The sequence below is a fragment of the Pteropus alecto genome, unplaced genomic scaffold (genome assembly GCF_000325575.1).
Source record: "Pteropus alecto unplaced genomic scaffold, ASM32557v1 scaffold57, whole genome shotgun sequence".
In the NCBI taxonomy this organism is placed as follows: domain Eukaryota; kingdom Metazoa; phylum Chordata; class Mammalia; order Chiroptera; family Pteropodidae; genus Pteropus; species Pteropus alecto.
Genome location: NW_006442508.1, coordinates 1,085,078 through 1,100,020, shown reverse-complemented (window position 1 = coordinate 1,100,020; position 14,943 = coordinate 1,085,078). Strand labels below are relative to the sequence as shown.

Genomic DNA, 14,943 nt, shown 5'->3' with positions numbered 1-14,943 from the left:
TAACTATAATGATGCAGTTTATTGTGTTTTGTTTCGTGTCAGGTACTCTCTTACACATATAATTCTTCTCATGATTGCCCTGAGCCAGCTGTCCTAACCCCTTTTTCACTGATGCAGAAGCAGGTTCCAGAAGGGACACCATCTAACCTGGCACATAGAGGAAGCCCAGGAAAAAGAGAAGATACGTAACATGCCCGAAGGAACACAACTACCAGCAGAATTTGAACACAATTCTGTCTACTCAGCCTAAAGGGCCTCTCGGGAATTTTCATCCACTTTCTCCCCTTCAGAAGTTCACAGGCCAAGGAAAGAGAAAGAGGCTCCTCATTCATCTAAAATCCCAGATTCTTTACCAAACCCTTTGCTCCTTTCTTAAACAGCTGTGCGTAGTAACGTGGGTCATTTGTGAGACAAACCATAAGATGGTTCTGCAAGGCTATGAAGAAGTGTTGCATACCCATCATATGTGCATCCTAAGAAGGCTAGAATTAGAGAGTACTGCAGACTCACCATCAAACTCTGACTTCACCATGTACTAGCTATGTGACCTTCAAGTTCCTCAACCTCTCTGAATTTGTCTCTTCTATCAGTGGGAACAGTAATATTTACCTTGTCAAGTTGCTGTTAGGGCAACGCAGAGCCAGAGCTCAATAAGGCATAGTTGTTGGGAATGTGACTATAGTAGTCACACATATTCTAGTGCTGTTACCTGGTCCTTGGCGTATGCTCATCACAGTGGTTTCCCTGAAATGTGGAGATATTCACTTATTTGTATTAGAAAAGTCGCATGTGCTTATTGTGTAATATTCGAACAAATAGACTAAATAAAATCCTCCATAATTCCTCCTCCAGATGACAACTGACAGTCTGGATGTTATTTACGTTCCAGACTTTTTACTATGCATATGCACACTCGAACTTTGCTTTTCAGACAAGACCATGTATCTGCAACTTAGATTGTTTGCCTGTTTGGTTTCCCCCACTTAATAATATGTCATTGTCACTGTTCTATATCAGAATGTACAGCTCTGCCTTCCCATGTAATGACTGTGGTTCACTGGCAGGCGTGCTTGCTATTTCACACTGGGATTTTAGCTCTCATATCTGTAGGGTCCTGCTGGCTGCTCCATGACCCTGGCTACAGGGCACCTAAAAGAGTGGTTTCTGTGAAAGTTGGCTTTCTTCCTGGCCTCCGTGTTGTCTGGTGCTCCTGCCCCTGCAATCCAGTTGCTTTACATATAATGCATGCATGTGACCGACTTGAGGGCTCTGCTCTCGCGCCCTTTCAAATTGGCTGTGATGAGACCAGAAGGGGATGGTGACGTAAGCACTCTGGTTCAGGAGATTAACTGCCTTCATTAGGGTATTCATTAGGGTAACCCTGGTGGCTCAAGAGCAGTCTGGGGGTGGAACTCAGGGTGTTCGGCCCCAAGCCCCAAATCGCTGTCGGCTTCTCTCCACATGCTGCTCCTCTTTGCCTTGGCACATGTCTGTTTCCTCACCCTTTTGAGTGCTGATTTCCTGGCCCTCCCACTCCCCACCTCTGCCCTTGACCTTCTGCTCTGCCTTTGCTCCCTCCTGTTCTGTTGCCCTCTCATGATGCATTTCAGGAAATTAAGTTACCTAAATTATAATGTAGCCCTGTTAATAGAATGTCAGGAGTGCTAGTAAAATGGATAAGGCTGTTTCCATGTCATTGTTTCCATATGTTTTTTTATTGGGAACAGGTGGAGCTGGAAAATGAAGATAAGTGCTCTGCCAGTGTTTACTGCAGACAGTTTCCTGTATTTGACCGTGATATTTTAAGCTCGATTACCTCCCCTGGCTGATATGTTGCCTCTGAACTCAGCTGGCATCTCTTGACTTCATCGTAAAGTGGCTCAAAATACACACTTCTGTGTAAGAGTTCAGCTAAAATAAGCACTGAAGGGCTATTAATTGCAGCAAAGTTGGGAAATAAAATGGAATGTCAGTGCTCAGAGTTGCTGTTAACACGACTGTTTTATTTACTGGATGCTGTGTGAATACTAACGTGTTGTTTCTGCTCTGTTCCCTCATGCATTCCCGGATTCAGAGAGAGGTAACCAATCAATTTTCACTTCTCCCTCTTCCTTGTGTCTTAAAGTGTCTGGTAAAGCTCTCTTGCTTTCTTCATGCCATATTGCCGTCATCACAGCCATCGTTGTCTTTGAAAGGCAGAACTTCGTTATGTTTAACCCGTTATCATTATCATTCTTATATGTCTCACATTTAAAATAGAATATGGAGTTGCATCTGAGTCCCTAAACCTCTGTTGAGTTCGACCCTGTTTGGGGAAGGTGATAGTCAGTGTGATTAAGTATAACAGGAACTTGGTCACTCTCACTAATGGCTGAAAAAGTCTCATAAGCATGTTAGGGAGTAGACATGATAGTAATATTTAGGTTATGTACCTTGTTGTATAAGGAGACTTTTCATGCTTCTTGAATTAATATCAACAAGACTTACTTACATTATATATTCTCTAGTTTTGTTGGTAAGGTTTTGCTCTAGGCTAATAGCTACAAGGACTGACTCAATTTCAATCTCAATTATTAGTGAAAATATATGGAATTCTTTTCCCTTCCCACATCGAGAAGAAGATAACTAAGGGAAGGATATAACTCTAAAATGAAAGGCATTTATACCTCAGATGTGTGTGCTTTGAATGTCAGCCTGCCCATTTGGCTAATTGGGCACTTCATGCTCCACCATTCCATAGCTCTGTCACTTAATAAAAGCCCCATTTTTGATGGAAGAAAATTTTTAAATTTTCCTCCTTGAAAGAATGGCTGTGGTTACTGCGTGACAGAGAGACACAGGCAGTCGCCTTTTTGCGTCTGCACCAATCTCAGACGAACTCCCGCCTGGCAGGCCAAGCGATCTCTAGCTGGCAGCCATTTTCCTCCCTGAGGATGAGCTGCTGTCTGTGCTCAGTGGTGAGGATGGAAAGGGAGATGGCATAGACTGGTTGGTGAACACTTTCAATCTTCCGGGGGGTATAATTAAGAGTATTTGCAAACTTGACCTCTGGAGGTGGTGGAAGGTTCTGGAGGATGAAGGCTGTGTGTTCAGACATGAGCTCCCTCATCTAAAGAGAGGGCAAGTCCTGTGTAAGCCAGTAGTGAGGATGTTTTTAGATGTTTGCTACTTCCTACCTTCAGGTCTCCCCACTGAGTAGCAGTTGCTCTGAATATTAACAGTAAGACTGTATTTTGGAGAGGGCTACAGATTCTGGTCCACGAAAGCCACCTGAATTATTTGCTTGTGGTAGAATTTCAGATCTGCTGTTTCCACTGCCTTTGTGGTCTCACGAAGGTGCCTGGTCAAGGATTCCCTGTGGAGAATGTGTGTTTACCCCGGTGATAAGTTCCTGGGATGCACCTTTTAGAGTTTATAAACTTAGCATCTTCTTAAGCTTGTAAGGAAGGGGGAAAAAAGTTGATTTACCAAGCTAAAGCCTGAGCTTTGTGAAAGTAATGACGCCTGCATGTGGTGTATGTGCCACTGGATAAAAGTGAAAAAGCAACGCCGTATGTGAGTATATAACTTTCTAAATTGGCCATCTGGGAAGATAACATCTCTCAGCACCTTCTTCTTCCCTCCTTCCACCCCCAAAACAAGATTTTCAAAGTACAATGAGGAAAAAAAGAGCAGTTAGGCAAAGAAGAGCAGAGCAGGCAGTCTTGAAACAGGACTCTTCCTCCCTCCAGGCCCTGTAGAGGTGAAACAAAGAAAAGAGAAAGCCCTTTATCATAAAGGACTAGAAATGGGATGTTTGCATCAAATCTCTTTGCTGCTGTTTTGTCCTTATTTGCACGTAGGGTGGCACTGCCCTCTGTAGTAGTAACAACTCTGGCGACTTACAGCTTCTACAAAAAGATAACGTGGAAGGAAAGGGCCTTTAAGTACATTTCAGCAAGTCTTTATAATTCACAGACATGCGACTGGTTATGCATCCTTCATGGGTAAGAAGACAGTATTTCAAAGTGGGCTTTTTCTTTGAGTTCTTTACAACATTATAATAATAACTACCATTAATCGAAAGGCTATCACATGTCAGCCTTCACAAATTCCCATTATCAAACATGTGCATTTGACCTGAGCAAATACGGATTCTGTGGAAGAAGGTATCAAATTAAGGAGACGTGATAAGGGACACTAACAGAGGAGATTTGGTGAGAGAGTAAATGGAATGGAGTCTAACAGAAAAGAAGGAGGAGTTGCTGCCAGACAAGTCTGGGCTGTGTAGCTGACGAGATCGCCTGTTGTGGGTTGCTCCAGAAAGCAAAGCTCGATCTCACAAGCAAAAGCTGCAGGTAGGCAAGTTTCAGTTCATTATTTAGAAAAAATATATTTTGGTTTACCAGGAACATTCCAGCAAATGAACAGGTTGATTCATTAAGTAAGATTTCATGTCACTAGAATATTCTCAGTACCACCTGTCTGGGCTGCAGTAGATGAGACTTTGAAATGTTAGCCTAAGTAAGTAGTAAGAGATCTGTAGATTCCTCTTAAAATCTTTACGCAAATCCCATTTACGTAAGGGAGTTCTGGGGGAGCGATTTAGGGAAAGGGTGAGCAGTTCTCTCTTGGCTATTTTTTAATAAAGTCCATTTGAATAAAGAATTGTTCATTTGTTCCATAAAGATGGATTAAACCATCCAAAGGTTGATTAAAACGCTGTTCAAGTGAGAATAGTAAAAGCAACCTTTTTGGGGCGGGGCGGAGAGGTGGGCATTAAGAAATTTGAAGCTATCATGTGAAGATATCATAGTACCGACATTTTTCCCTGGCAGAACCTGAGGCTGGTCCCCTGGCAGAATAATTAGCCAGGGAGAACAGCAAAAGGAGAGGAACAAAACGAGCCGGAAACACAAGGGCTCAGTAAACAAATGGTAAAAGGTAGTTGATTCCTGGTACTCGCTTCTGGTATGGTTTACAGAAGGGACACAACAAGTGACAGCTGTAAACCTTCCACTTCCTGGTTTATAAAGGAAACTCAGTGATTCCCATGACTTCAAGAAAGCAGTGGGATGAAACTCCATGTGTGGGGAGCAGGGGACCCGACCAGCAAATGCCTCTTTTAGCAAATGGCTCCTGGACCAGTGTTGTAAATGGAGTGAGTTGGAACAAAGGATGAAAATGGTTTCTGCTGGTGAATGTCAGACAGAATGTCTCAGACAGACAGCTATCTAGAAGAATTTGTTGGAAAAGACAGGACCTGTAGTTTGACTGGAACTTCACAGGTCATTTGGGCCAACTCTGTGGTTTTATAGATGAGCATGCTGAGGCTCTGGAGGTGCATGACCACTGGAGTACCCGGTCATTTGGAGGTGGCATAGAAGCCCATCTGAGCCCATCTCAGCTCCAAGATAGGAAACTCTTGGTGCTGTGGAATCCAGGTAGTTGCAGCCCAAGCGCCACTGGCAGCTCTGAGGAGTGAAGGGGTATGAGGGAGCGCCACTGAGGGCTCCACAGGTGAAGGCACCTAAAATGCCCTACAGTGGACTGTCCTGCACCCTCACACAGTGTCACAGTCACTGGCTCTGTGATACCTGACGGCACCTGGTGCTTTCTGTCAAATTCACATGAGTGGTGCTGGGCCCATATGACAGTTTGATTTGCACAGTCGGTAAAGAATACTCTAACTGTGAAGGTTTATCATAAAGCAATTTCTTGTCCCCCTCAGAATACAGGAAAATCTCTAGAAAATATTAAATTGCTCTTACATGTGAGCAAAGAGTTTATGGTCTTTTAGGATCATAACACTGATTGGAAAAATCATCTATCTGAAAGGCTGAGTCAGGCAATGTATGATCATTGTTGAAGTTGACTGATGGGACATGGGAGTTCACTGACTATCCTTCCTACTTTTGTGAATGTTTGAAAAGTTCCAGAATGAAAGGTTTAAGAAAAAGAAAAAGGAATATGTACTCTGGATTTTTTTCGTTGTTTTTTTTTTTTTTTTTTACTTCTGTGCTTCTCAGTCTCCTGAAGCTGGGTCCCGAACTTCATTCTCCAGGGAAAGGGCCCAGGAGGCGAACGTCACCACAGACCTTCATGTTGCCGGTCTCCTGCTGTTCAGCCTCTGCAGCTCTGGAGACTTCACAAACACCCTTCTTTGTTGTCTTTAGGCCTTCCACCTCCCCACCATTCACATTCATTGGGCCCTCAGCCTCAATTAAACCTTTTAATGTGTTTCTTCCTTAGGGTTTAGGCATGGTTTGTCTTTTCTTGTTTTTCACACTCTCATCTGCTCCCCTGACTTCAGAGACTACATGTCCACCTGCTCGAAGGGCCTGGCCACCTGCTGTCCCTCAAGTATCTCCTACTCTGTTGTCCAACCTGAAGCTCATCGGCTTCCTTCACCACGTCCCTCCCCTCTCCCTGCCCTAGTAGGAGGGTGCTTAGTTGTCCTAGCAGGGACTCCAGAGTTATTCTTGATTCTCTCCCTCATCTACACCATCCTGTCAGTACGTCTCTTCCATCTGTCTCCTCTACCCTATTCTCAGGATGCTAACTTAGCCTGCACGTTGTTTATCCACTCTCACCTGGACCATAGCAGTAGCCCGCAGTGTTTCCTTTCTTGACCCACTTCATTCCACTAGAAGGAACTTTAAAACACATGTCAGATGGGGTCAAGGCTTGGTTGGCTCTGAATAAGGACTAGACTCCTGTCAGGGCACAAGGCACTCTACAAACAGATTCTAGACTGCTGTACAACTTTCCAGTTGCCACATCATGGCTCCTCACCAAAGGACCAAAGGTATATGCATGGGACGACTGGAAGTTCTCCTAAACACTCTTGTGGGCTTTCTTATCTCGTCCCTTTGCTCATGCTCATTTGAACCATCTACTGCCCTTCTTACTCTGGTGAGGTCCTTATTATATTTAAAGATGTAGCTCATATCTCACTGAGGTCAGTTTAATTAGACAATGGGCTTCCTAGGCTGGAACCTTGTCTTGTTTGTGTTTGCATCTCTGGTACCTGGTACATAATAATAGCTCAGAAGGTATTTGTGGAAGTGAATACCTTTTTTTTAAATATAAGTCTTCAATGCTATAGCGTAATTTTTTAAAAGACAGCCATCTGGAAGCTCTGTTAGTTTCCTATCACTGCTGTAACAAATTATCACAAACTTTGAGGCTTAAAGAAACACATTTGTTCTCTTAATATTCTGAAAGGTCAGAAGTCTAAAATGGGTCTTACAGGCTAAAATCATGATGCTAGCAGTGCTGTGTTCCTCTTAGAGATTCCAAGAGAAAGTCAGTTCCTTGCTTGTTCCAGATTTTAGAGGCTGCCTGCTTTCTTTGGCTTGTGGACCCTGCTCCTGTTCTTTCACTCATAAGGAAAGCGTCTTCTTTTGTAATTGTGTTGAGCCCACCCAAATAATCCAGGTTAATAGCCCTATACCAGGATCCTTAATTTAATCACATTTGCAAAGTATCTTGCCATGCCAAGTAAGATGACACATACACAGGTTCTTGATATTAGGACATGACCATCTTGGGAGGGTCATTATTCTGTCTACCACAACAGCCTTTTTTGGAAGTCGTGTACTAAAAAGCCAAGCAACAACCAGTTAAGAGGCGTTTGGATTTTATTCTGAATGATAGTGAGATTAGATCAGCCATATACTTCATTGCACATAAAGGAAGTTGTTCGACTTGTCTAAAAAGAGGCCTCCTCACCTCTCACAAATCCCCATGTTTGGGGCTTCAGCTACATTAGGATGACACAGGGTATGTTTCATGCGAATAAAATAGAAGAGACATGCAAATCTCTTGACCTCCATAGTGAGGAATTGCTTTATCCTGGGAACAAATGAACTCCCCAAAAAGTTAGTTATCGTGTTTATTCACACTCATGGACATTTAGGTTTCTACCTCCCTGATCATTAGCCTGGTGCCTGGGACAGAACAGGAAAAGATGAGGCAGTAAAAAAATTGTCCAAATTTCCCAATCAAACTCCACGGTTACTGAGCTTTCGTTTTGGGAAGATGTAGGTTCTAAGTGGTTGCCTTAGGTGTTAATCACTTTCTCCTGAGCCAGAAGAAAATGAAGATTAATGATAATTTTTTTAAAAAATAGGAAAGAACAGAGGGCACAGAGCCACATTTGATTGGAACAATCCACTGCTTATTGATCACAGCTAGTCTCACCCTCCATGCTGGCAACATTGGAAGCGTCTGCCCGTAGGTCAGCCAGCAGTCAAGGAGAACACAATGGATCTAGAAGCTTATACCAGTGTCAAAACCAGGAAGGGCCATTGAAAATCATGTTTTTTATGATTTGGTTTTTTGTTTTTTGTTTTTTTTGCATATTCCCCTTACTTAGAGATGAGATTAGACTCCATGTCCAAAGTTATATGCCTCAGTGGAATCGAGAATAAGACTAGTATTCGGGTTGCCTGAGTCTTGATTCATTGCCTTCTGGCTGTTCCTTACTGTTACTGAGAGAGGACAGACACAGTTGAGACCTGTATAGTAACTACAGCTCTTGAACAGAATTTAAGTGCTGTAAGCATTTACACACAAGCAAGGTCCTTAGGGCCAGAGGGCCAGGCAGGCTTCTGGGCCGGAGTATACAGAGTAGATGAAATGATGCAGTCCAGACAGTGCAGGGAGGCCAGTGGTCACAAAGTGAGGGGAGATGCCATGATTAGACATGGAGGCCCACCTTTCTGGAACAGGGGAGTGCCCCTTCGTTGGAGGAACAATGCTAGAAAAGTTAATGGGACAGATTTTGGAGCTCCTAAAATCCAGACAAAGGACTTTGCTTGGGTGACCTTAGGGCTTTGAAGAAATTTGACCTCAGAAAAATTGTGGCTGAACATGGAATTTTGAAGGAAAGAAGTTGTGTGTGGTGAGACACTGTATGTGTTACTTTAGGATCCATCTAGAAAAGAAGAGTAGCCAGAAGGAGGGGAGCCAAGAACAGGGCTTCCCTTGAGCATGGACTCCAAAGGTGATGCCTTCTTTCCATCTCTTTTTCAAGTAATATGTTGCTTTGTTGGTAGTTGAGACTAGGATAGAAAGGCCTCAGAAACACAGCATGGAAGAAGATTGTGCTTATCCTTCAAAGTCTGGCCCACCTCCTCTCTCAGACTCACCCTCTAGCCCAGTGTCCTAGGACCCTTTCATGCCTCTGACCAAGGGCCAGCTCTCCTGACAGGAATTCATTATGTGCGCTGCAGGCCCCGTGCTGACGGGAGGAAGGAGCACTCAGTATATGTTACGGCAGGGCCTGGACTGGGTACCAGGAATGAATGAGGAGCAAATCATCTTCACAGAGCTTCAAGGAGTTGTACGGAAGACAGACTTATAAACAGACACTTATGGTACCCAGTGGTAAATGCAGTGTACGAGAAACCATGCAGCACCAGGAATGGTGCTTATCCAGCTTCAGCTGTGTCCTAAACCATGGCAAGAGCATGGAAATAGCATGAGCAAAGGCAGGGAGGCAAGAACCTGCTTAGAATGTCTGAATGGTGGTAGGGCCAATGAGGAAAGGGTGGGTTCAGGATATTTTCAGGAAGTAATATAAGCTGAACTTGGGAGTTGGGTACACATGGTGAGGAGTCAGGATGGTTCAAACATGAAGGATACCGACTGAGATGGGACATGAGGAAGAAGGAGAAGGTTGTAGACAGCAAGACACTGAGCAAGATATAGACAGGCTAAGGTCAAAGGGCCTGTGGGGCAGCCAGGTAAAGATGCCCCTGACTTGGGGCCAGGGCTTAGGGCCACCCTGCTACAGGACTGCCTGGGGCACGGCGGGGTGGTGGAGTAGCGGGGAGGCTCTTCCAGCTGGGCCTTCGTGATGGCCGATGGCCTTCAGTGCATGGATCCCTGTGCCTTTCCAAGGAGGCCAAGGGTATTTGGGGGAAAGCATCAAACATAACCTGTGAAAAGACTGCCAGTTCTTACATTAAAAGAAATAATTAAAAATGAATTAACCTGTAGTCTACAGACAATATCCTGGCTTAGCAACATATGGAATAAAATCGTTGTGATCTATTACGAAATGGATACATCTGGGCATTTATTTTTTATAATCACTTTGATCTTTAAACCACTCTCCTCCAGTAATAACAGTGAGAAATTTGGCATGGTTCTTTCGAAGCCAGATAATGTCACAGTATCCTTTTCATCAGTAAAACAGATAGTAAAGCCAGTTCCAGCTGCATGCTCACTGTGGTGTCTGAGCTAATCCTCCCCTTGCCCGGAGCTCTGGAGTACGAGAAGTGCTTAACAGGATCACGTGCTAGTGGCGGAGTTTCAGCCTGTGGCGTCTCTTTGTGCTCCAGCTCACCCTGTGATTGCCTGTCAACTTCCTTCAGCAGCTGTGGGCCTGATCCCTTCTCTGTGCTCATGTTTACACATCAGAGTCTGTCGGTTTGTTTCTGCTACACCACCGTCTTTGTCGCAATAGTATTTATACTGAGTCATATTCTTTTCAAGCCTGTTTTCTGTTTAAAATCTTAATATTTATAATCATAATGTTTGTCGTTTCTCTAGAAAGATTTCTTTAAAACTCAGTGTTCATTAAGGTTAGAGATTCCAAGAGTACAGAAGACCAGGATTGGGGAACACTGATGGGCATACCTCATTTTATTGCACTTTACTTTATGGTGCTTTGCACATTTTACATTTTTACAAATTGTCAAGTCTGTAGGCACCATTTTTCCAACAGGCTCAGATGATGGTTAGCATTTTCTATCAATAAAGGTTTTAATTAATGTATGTATATATTTTTAGACATAATGCTATTGCACACTTAATAGACTACTGTATGGTGTAAACCTAATTTTATATGCACTGGGAAACCAAATATTTTATGTGACTCACTTCATTACAGTGGTCTGGAACCAAACCAGCAGTATCTCCAAGGTACACCTGAAACATCAGTGGAGGTAAAAATGGCAAAACCGAAGCTGTCCTAGTTCAGACACATCATGAGAAGGCAGGATTCTTTGTAAAAGTCAATAATTCTGGGACAAATAGAAGACAGCAAGAAAAGTGGAAGACCAAATAAGAGATGGTTTGATTCCATAAAGGAAGCCTTAGGCATGAGTCTACAGGAGCTGAGTGGGCCGCTGAGGACAGGACATTGTGGGCATCACTCATTCACAGAGTCGCTAGGATTCAGAGCCAGCTCAACGCCACTTAACACATATGCCTTCAGTTATTTTACTCAAATGACTTCCTAATATCCATAAAACTGTTTCTGGGTATTGATAGTTTCCTTTTTCTAATGTCCTGATAATTTTTGTTTGCACAGAGATTTTGCTTATGTAGCAAGAGACAAAGACACAAGAATTTTGAAATGTCATGTATTTCGATGTGACACACCAGCGAAAGCCATCGCCACGAGTCTCCACGAAATCTGTTCCAAGGTAAGGTGGGTTAGGGCACAGTGGTTTATCCCTCTCTTTTCTCACTGCTTGAGCAAGGAAAGGGGTGTGAAAGGGCAGAAGAGGGGACACACTGACCTGCAAATTGAGGCCTGGAGAAGCAGGCAAACTGCTTGTTCAGCCAGGATTGGGAGAATGCTCTCACTGTGTGTCGAGCATCACTCTAAATGGTGCTCCACCTACAAAATGAGTAGAGCTTTAGTCCCACCCACAGTGGGAGTATAACAGGTGGACAGAACAGCGGCAGGTGCAGTGGCAGAGATGTGTACATGGAGCCCAGCTAGAAAACAGGGCAAAGGAGTCAGGGCAGATTTCCCAGGAAATAGACGACCTGATCTGAAAGAGTAAACACAGAGGGGAGAGTACTGAGAAACCATTTGGGGCATCTGTGAAAATGTAGGTGGCTGGGGGTTCCCATGAACATACACTGACTTCATGAGGACAAACAGCAGCTCATGGAAACTGCCAGCTGTGAGGCAAGGCTGTGGTCACTGTCTCACACTGGTAAGGGCCCTACTTCCTTAACCAGAGTCACAGAGCTTCAGAACGAAAACAGTTGGACACCACCGGTCCAACCCTATTTCCTCACTCCCTCTAGCACAGCATCCTAATACAAGCATCTGTACCCTCTGCCCAGCACATCCATGGATATCCACTGACTTCTGTTGACTTCCATTGGTGGGGTCTTGCACTTTTCAGGAGACTCTTCTATTTTTGAGTGGTTCTGGCTGTTACAGAGTTCTTTCTGGTGTTGACCAGAAATCTTCCTCTCTGAAACCTCTATTCATTTACTTGAGATCTGTGATCTATAGCAACAGAGAAACATTCCTCTAGTTTGTCTCTTTGCTGGGCTACCCTTTGTTGTTTGAAGATATTTAAGGCTGTGCATTGTGCCTGGCACATTTAGAGGTGCTGGACAAGTATCTCGTCAAGTCTTTCTGCTCCTGACTGCCTCCCTTCTATGGAATCCCCACCCCTGCCTCTTCAGCCACTTTCAGGACATGTGCTTACCAGGCTCCTAACCATCTTCCTCTGGGCATAATCTGGTTAGTTTCCCCAAATGAATGCAGCATTCCCAAAGTGGGCTGGCAGAGAACAGACCGCCTTGTTTTACGACCTCCAAAGATTCAACACTGTGGTGATTGTTGTTCTTAGCAACCACATCACAGACTGGCTTGTGTTCAAATAGCAGGTGGCCAAACAGCCAGAACTTACTTATCACACTTATTTATCAAATCTAAAAACAGGACTTTGCCATCACCTCTGTTGAACATCACCTTTCTGGTTTTGTGCTGATGTTATGACCCAGGCTCACTCTCACAATTCCACCTGAGCTGGCAAAGCCCAAGTCATGGCCACAGCCATCACTATGGTCCAGGCCAGTATCTGAGCAGCAGAAGTGAAGAAGGTACAAGCCACAGTTCTTACAGAAGGGGTAGGGCAAGGAGCTATCCCTAGCCCCAAAAGAAATAGCCCACCAGCCTGCTGCTCTAACCCATGGGACAGGGGGATACAGTATGGGTGCTGGCGTAGGGATCACCACACGTATCCCACCCGTACTCACATGCTTGCATTGATAAGACTGAGACGTGACTATACCTTTTGCAGGATTGCAGCACACTCCCCGGGTTTTATTTTCTTCATCCCTTCATGCGACAAATACAGTTGAACACCATTTATGTGCCTGGCACTGTTCGTTCTAGGGAGACAGCAGAGACCAAAACAGGGAAAAAAAAGTCCTTGCCCACATGGAGCCTTTATTCTAGTATAAAGCCCTCAGGTCATGGCATGGCACAGTAAATGCTCAATAAATATTGCCCACTGTCCCAGACACAGATCTGGAGATGGGAAGAATGGAGCTTTGGGGAGGAAATGACTTTCGTTCCACCTGGTGTAGAAAGCTGGGGTTGGGAATGAAGATATGAATTGCTTTGAGGGGTCATTGAAGGATGGGCTTTCAGTCCCTAAACTTAAGGAGACATTATTGTTTCTAACAATAGAGACAGTTTGGAAGGCAGCTGACAGATCTGGACAGTTCGAGAATAACAATAGCAGCAAATATCTCTTGGGTGCTTATATGTAATCCTCAGAATTGACATAACATTGTAGTGAACATAAATATTATCATCTCATGTATAGTGAAGGAAATGAGACACAAGGGATCACCCAGCTAGTTAGTGGCGGAGGTGGGATTTAAACCCATGTACAGTAAGAAGTCCTTCCCTATCTGCAGTTTCACTTACCACGGTTTCAGTTACCATGGTTAATCGCAGTTCAAAAATATTAAATGGAAAGTTCCAGAAATGAACAGTTCAGGTTTTAAATTGTATGCCATTCTGAGTAGCATAGTGAAATCTCATGTCATCCTGCTACATCCCACCTGAGATGTGAGTCATCCTTTTGTCCAGTATATCCATGCTGTATAAGCTGCCCACCCACTAGTCACTGAGTAGCCCTCTGGGTTTATCAGATCCACTGCCATGGTATCACAGTGCTTGTGTTCAGGTAACCCTTATTTTACTTAATAATGGCCTCAAAGCCATTCACAACTTTTATTACAGTGTAGTGTTATAATTGTTCTATTTTATTATTAGTCATTGTTGTTAATCTATTACTGTGTATAATTTATAAATTAAACTTTATCATAGGTATCAATGTATAGGGAAAAACATAGTATATATTCAGTTCAGTACTGTCCAAGGTTTCAGATATCCCTTGAGGGTCTTGGAAAATGTCGCCTGAGTATAAGGGGGGACTCCTGTAATCTGTTCTCAGAGCTCTGAAAAGTACCTAAAAGTCATCCTCCAGAGGCAATGGGGGAAGTCCATTGCTCTGTGTTCACCTGACCACAATGGGCCAGCAGGTCCACGCATGACTAGGGATATTTGTTCTGTTTGCTTTAATAGAGATGGGATTCTGGTGACTGGAAGAATAAATTTTAACCAAACTGGATACTGTACAGGATAGTCATTTTCCTCTTAACCCTGGAGAAAATGAACACAGTTCTCAAAATATGCAGCTAAATGATTCAGGAGTGAGAAGTCAAGCAATAGACTAGTTGGTTTAACTTAGAAGTGAAATGAGCTCAGGCATTTTACTGGCTCGAATAGCTGAAGACAGGAAGTCTGTAACCATAAACTAAAGTGGTCTTTTCTTCAGATTATGGCGGAACGGAAGAATGCCAAAGCCCTGGCCTGCAGTTCCTTACAGGAAAGAACCAATGTGAATCTTGATGTTCCCTTGCAAGGTAGGTCAGCCATCTTCACGATGGCGCTTTCCATCCTAGTCAGGAACCAAAGGGTTTCAGGCGGTTCCCTGGTGCTTTTAATCTTAAAAACCACACTCAACAAACACGTGCTGAGCATGCAGTGGGTGCCCTCCCCTGGCATAAAGTTAATTTTGTGTCAATAGGATCAAGCATGAAGGGCCAAGATGCGTTTTGTTGCTGTTGTACAAGATTAAAGAATATTATCTTTAGTGGTTTTATAGCTCATGTAGAGCCTAG

General features: G+C 43.8%; 1 protein-coding gene across 21 annotated transcripts in view; it reads left to right on the top strand.

The window, feature by feature from the left end:
- APBB2 (amyloid beta precursor protein binding family B member 2) overlaps positions 1-14,943 on the top strand; it is a 350,239-nt gene that overhangs the window by 323,721 nt on the left and 11,575 nt on the right. For 12 of the 21 annotated variants that reach the window (XM_025040257.1, XM_025040263.1, XM_025040261.1 and 9 more), the window contains 3 exons: positions 2,075-2,080; positions 11,306-11,420; positions 14,598-14,685. In XM_025040257.1, the coding sequence (XP_024896025.1) occupies positions 2,075-2,080; positions 11,306-11,420; positions 14,598-14,685 (209 nt within the window). The remainder of the gene's footprint in view (positions 1-2,074; positions 2,081-11,305; positions 11,421-14,597; positions 14,686-14,943) is intronic. The other 9 variants (XM_025040258.1, XM_015597517.2, XM_025040264.1 and 6 more) reach the window with 1 other exon arrangement.